The sequence below is a fragment of the Rosa chinensis genome, chromosome 3 (genome assembly GCF_002994745.2).
Source record: "Rosa chinensis cultivar Old Blush chromosome 3, RchiOBHm-V2, whole genome shotgun sequence".
Taxonomy (NCBI): domain Eukaryota; kingdom Viridiplantae; phylum Streptophyta; class Magnoliopsida; order Rosales; family Rosaceae; genus Rosa; species Rosa chinensis.
This window is the reverse complement of record NC_037090.1, coordinates 26,360,375-26,365,292: the sequence shown is the minus strand read 5'-3', so window position 1 is coordinate 26,365,292 and position 4,918 is coordinate 26,360,375. Positions and strand designations below refer to the sequence as shown.

The 4,918-nt window shown below is 38.6% G+C and overlaps 1 protein-coding gene across 1 annotated transcript; it reads left to right on the top strand.

The window, feature by feature from the left end:
* Positions 1 to 837: 837 nt before the first annotated feature.
* Positions 838 to 4,706, top strand: LOC112193068 (probable disease resistance protein At5g66900). The gene is made up of 6 exons (XM_024333093.2): positions 838 to 1,038; positions 1,172 to 1,798; positions 2,230 to 2,633; positions 2,790 to 3,151; positions 3,288 to 3,499; positions 3,638 to 4,706. Coding segments are annotated over exons 1-6 (2,448 nt in total). The 5' UTR covers positions 838 to 1,037; the 3' UTR covers positions 4,480 to 4,706.
* Positions 4,707 to 4,918: the final 212 nt, after the last annotated feature.

The window sequence follows — 4,918 nt, the reverse complement described above, 5'->3', positions numbered from 1 at the left end:
GTCGTCTATTGAGGGGCAATACATGGCTGATAGTCGTCTATTGGAGGGCAATAGACGTCTATTAGGGGGCAATAGAATATCGGGGCAATAGAGGCAATAAAGGTCTATTGGGGGGCAATAGATGTCTATTGGGGGCAAAAAACATTTCCGGTGAGATTTTCAGCAAATTCCAGTGGGCAGAGGTCGGTGGCCGGATTCCGGCGAAGTTTGCCGGATTCCGGCGGCCGGTGATCGGAATCCAACTGCCGGTGACGGGGCTCCTGCGAAGTCCCCTATGGTTTCTCTCTCTTCCATTCTTTCTCTCTCTCTAAGTAACAAAGGTGAGGGAAAAATGGTATTAAAAAAATAATAAAAACAAAAAAAAAAATCTTAATGGGGTATTAGGGAATACCTCCTTAGAGTGTTTTGGGTAAGAGAGAATTAAAAAAAACTTAGTGAGGTAAGTGGGAAAAAAATCTTTAAAAATGGTGTAAACTTTAATTTATTGGGAGGATAAGCTGATTCATAGAAAACATTGCCGTCCATATCATTTAATCCAGATGATTCACCACTCTATTATTCTATTGAAGTGGCAAATATCATTGTGAACTTCGCAACTTAAAATAAATAATTAAATAATTAAATATCATCTAATAGTACTTATCCCATAGACCCAGAATTATCGTTTCTTTTTTCCTATTTTTGGGCCAGATCATTTTCTGTCAATTTTCGTACCACAGAATTAGGATTAGGAATAAAGAATCCATATACAATACGGGCTGGTTGTACGTGGCCACTATCGTTGAAGATGATTATTGGGCCAAATAAACGCGCCTATAAGGTCCCAATTCTCGACGCAACCTTACTAATTTTCGTGGCATGTTCAAGGAGCTTGGGGAAGTAACAACACATCATTACGCGCTCCTCTCGCAGCAACTATAAGAATGCTAATACGTGCACAGTTGGAGATTTCAAAACAACAACTCTCTTTGCTCATATAGTGCAAGAAACAATCCTATATTCACGTCTACTTTGATCTCGCATTATCGATCTCAGCAAGTAAGAGCAAACTTTGAGTTTTTGCTTGTCTGGTTTCTTATACTTTTGGTAATCGTAATGTTTGATTTTTTCTTGGTAAATTTGAAGTTTTTATTTATTTTGGTGTCTATTGGGTGGTGTTGTATGATGACAGTGGTGATAATCTGCGGAGCTGGTTTAGCGGTGACATTTTGGGCGCTGTGTGATTCTGTTAAGCAAGTGAAGGACCAGATACTGATATTCAAACCCCAACTCGGGGATATCACGTCCACTCTGGACTCTTTGCAGCCCCTGATCAAGGAGATGGCACAGTGTGAGAAGGAAATGGACGGTCCAGAGGAGGAACTAGAGAATCTTAGAGTGGAAATGGAGGAAGGAGTGGAGCTTATTCGCAAGTGTTCGGAAGCGAGCAGATTCAAGAAGTATAAGTATGGCAGCAGACTTGTTGAATTGAGCAAGTCACTTCAGAGGCTGTTGGAGATATTGAAAGTGCAGGGCATAAGGGATGTGAAGAAGGCATTGGTTTCGGTGAGGAACATTGAAAATGTGGTGCACAGAATTGAAGGGAATTGTGTGATACAGAACAATCAGTCTGAAAAAATTGAAGGGTGGTGTGCTGTGCCTGAGCCTCCAACAATTACGGTTGGATTGGATTTGCCTTTGAGGGAATTGAAGATGAAGCTCTTTAAGGACGGAATGTCGATGGTGATACTTACTGCTCCAGGAGGATGTGGGAAAACTACACTGGCAACAAAATTATGTCATGATGCAGAAGTCAAAGGTATTACATATAAATGATGTTATTATCTTTTCTTGCTTGCTTTAAACTAGGAAGCTTTGATTCCCTAATTGAAGAATGCTATATCCAAGTCTAATCCAGCTGTAGCTAGCTAGAAATATTTGATGAAAATTACTGTCAAGCTGTTTATTCAATATGGCAAAGGCACACCGATTACAAATAGGCCAAGTCTCACTCTCCTTTGTATAGGATTTATTTCTGGAAAATAATCAAATATTTCATAACTTCATGACTAGGACATGCCTTCATAAGCAAATGGCTTCACCAGTAATTTCAATATGTTAAGCCATTAAGCAATTCATTTTTATGACCTCACCATCTGCATGCATACGTTTATGTTTTATTCTTTTCACAACTGCAGACAACTTTAAAGTACCTCCTAGTAACTACTTTCTTCTCTTTTATTTGCATAGATAAATTCAAGAGCAATGTCTTCTTTGTTACTGTTTCAAAGAAGCCCAACTTATACCTAATTGTAAAAGAGCTATATCATCGAACGGGTGCCCAGGTCCCCGATTTCCAAAGTGAAGTAACTGCAGTTAGCTGGCTGCAGCAATTTCTGAAGCTAACAGGACAAAATCCTATGTTGTTGATCCTGGATGATGTTTGGGCTGGATCAGAATTCATTCTTGAGAAGTTCGATGAATTAAAATTGACAAATTACAAGATATTGGTGACATCAAGGTCTGCTTTTCCAAGATTTGGTTCTCCATATTATTTAGAATGTTTGAACCGCAAAGATGCAATGGCACTTTTTCACCATGCAGCATCCTTAGGAGACAGGAGCTCTTATATTTCAGAAGATCTTTCAACAAAGGTGATATTAGTCTGCAATGCAAAATATATATGCTTATTAGTGCAGGAAAGGATGAAGAGATTCTACATGCACTTTCTATGCAAAGCATTCATGCACATATGGAGTAAATAATGATTACCTGAAACAGTAATTGACAAGATGATTTTTGCTTCGCAGATAGTAGAACGTTGTATGGGATTTCCACTTGCAATTACAGTTGTCGGAAGATCACTTTGCGGGCAGCCAATAGAGATTTGGCAAAAAAGAGTAATGGAATGGTCTAGAGGTTCTTCTGTTCTTGAGTCTGAACATGATTTGCTTGATTGCCTCCAAAGTAGTTTAGATGTTTTGTATGCAGAGAAGCCTCTTATGAGGGAATGCTTTATAGACCTTGGTTTATTTCCTGAAGATCAAAGAATTCCTACCACTGTCCTGATTGATATGTGGGCAGAGTTATATGGCATACATGAAGACATTTCGTCCATTGCGAACCTCTATGAACTTGCCTCTCGAAGTTTGGCTAATCTGGTAGTCACAAGGTATGCAGGATTTGGTTTTACTTGTCTGTTCTTGTCACTCCAGGTTATCCTTTATGGCTATCTGCTTCTCATAATTCTCTACTGAAATATGTATGTTGAAGAAATTCTTAAGCAAATCGGCTTTGATTATAACCAGGAAGGACAACAAGGATAGTGATGGCTATTACACTGAACACTTCGTTACACAGCATGACATGCTTAGGGAGTTGGCTATCCAGCAGTTGAGTCAGGAACCACTACAACATAGAATGAGGCTTATGATTGACATATGTGGAGACAACCTTCCTATGTGGTGGAAAGAACAAAAGTATCAATCCCTCATTGCTCGCCTTGTATCGATCTCGACAGGTTGTTACATCTCTTCTTTAGCAAATAATTCACATGAACACATATGCACGTGCAAATAGGCTCATACACACTAAGATCTCAATAGTACTTCGCACATATAATTTCTCTCCCAGCTGACATCATATACCATATATGCAGATGAAGAGTTCTCATCTAAATGGCAAAACTTGCAACTACCAGAAGCAGAGGTTTTGATTTTGAACTTTCAGACCAAGTATTATGCCTTACCTGAGTCTGTGGAGAAAATGAATAAATTGAAGACTCTAGTACTCACTAGTTACGGTATCAGTCCTGCTGAGTTGAATAACTTTCAACTAGTTGATTCAAAACCGAATCTGAAGAGAATCAGATTAGAACGAATTTCAATTCCTTCCATAAGCAGGTATCCTATACAGTTGAAAAGTTTGAAAAAGATTTCTCTATTCATGTGTAGCATCGGCCAAGGTTTTGGTAATGGTTCCATCCATATATCAGAGGCGTTTCCAAATCTTGTTGAAATGAATATTGATTACTGCAATGATTTGGTGGAGTTGCCTCCCCAATTGTGTGACCTTATTCAATTGAAGAAACTCAGTGTCACCAATTCTCATAAACTCTCTGCCTTACCTGAAGACATTGGAAATCTAGTAAATTTAGAGCTGTTGAGGCTCAGGTGTTGTACAGACTTGTCAGAATTGCCCGGCTCGATTAGGAACCTCAAGAAGTTAAATTTGCTTGACATATCTGATTGCTTTAGCATTAAGGAATTGCCTGAAGACATTGGAGAATTGTGCAATTTAGAAAGGCTCAACATGAGACAGTGCTCGAGATTGAATGAGTTGCCTTCTTCAGTTTTGAATCTTGAACAGTTGAAGGAAGTGACATGTGATGAAGAGACTGAAATTTTATGGGAACCCTTTTTACCCTTTCTCAAGAACATGCACATGAAGGCTGTGAAAGAAGATATGAACCTGAATTGGCTCCACAAGGCACATTGCTGAGACCTATCTTCTCAAATAGATGTTGGGGCAACGTCTGGTGTGATTTGTGAAGGTTGTCAGAGGGCTGGTTTTTTTGTATCTTCTATTTTCTTATCTTAAACATATAGCAGCATAGTAAAAGGAAAGTATATGTGTTATTAGAGGATTTGACTTTACGAGTTGTACTATTATGTTGATACACATTCATGTTGAATAATTATAGATGGTCTGTATGCATGCCTGCTTGAGTTTTTGGTGCTAGCCAGAGTGCTAGTTTTGGATCAACCGCCACTTTTGACAGCTCTGGTTGCATATTATATTCTTGACCAACATCATATATTTTCTACAACTACCAACATCATATATTTTCTACAACCATTCATTCTCGATGTATGATGTATCATATACTATAAAACTTGATACTCATTTTGTCACTTGACATCCTTAAAGAAAGATAATT

Excerpts from the sequence above, each read along its gene's own strand:
- LOC112193068 (XM_024333093.2), top strand. Across the intron at positions 1,799-2,229 it reads TCATGATGCAGAAGTCAAAG|ATAAATTCAAGAGCAATGTC; the intron begins GTATTACATATA and ends TTATTTGCATAG. Across the intron at positions 2,634-2,789 it reads CAGAAGATCTTTCAACAAAG|ATAGTAGAACGTTGTATGGG; the intron begins GTGATATTAGTC and ends TTTGCTTCGCAG.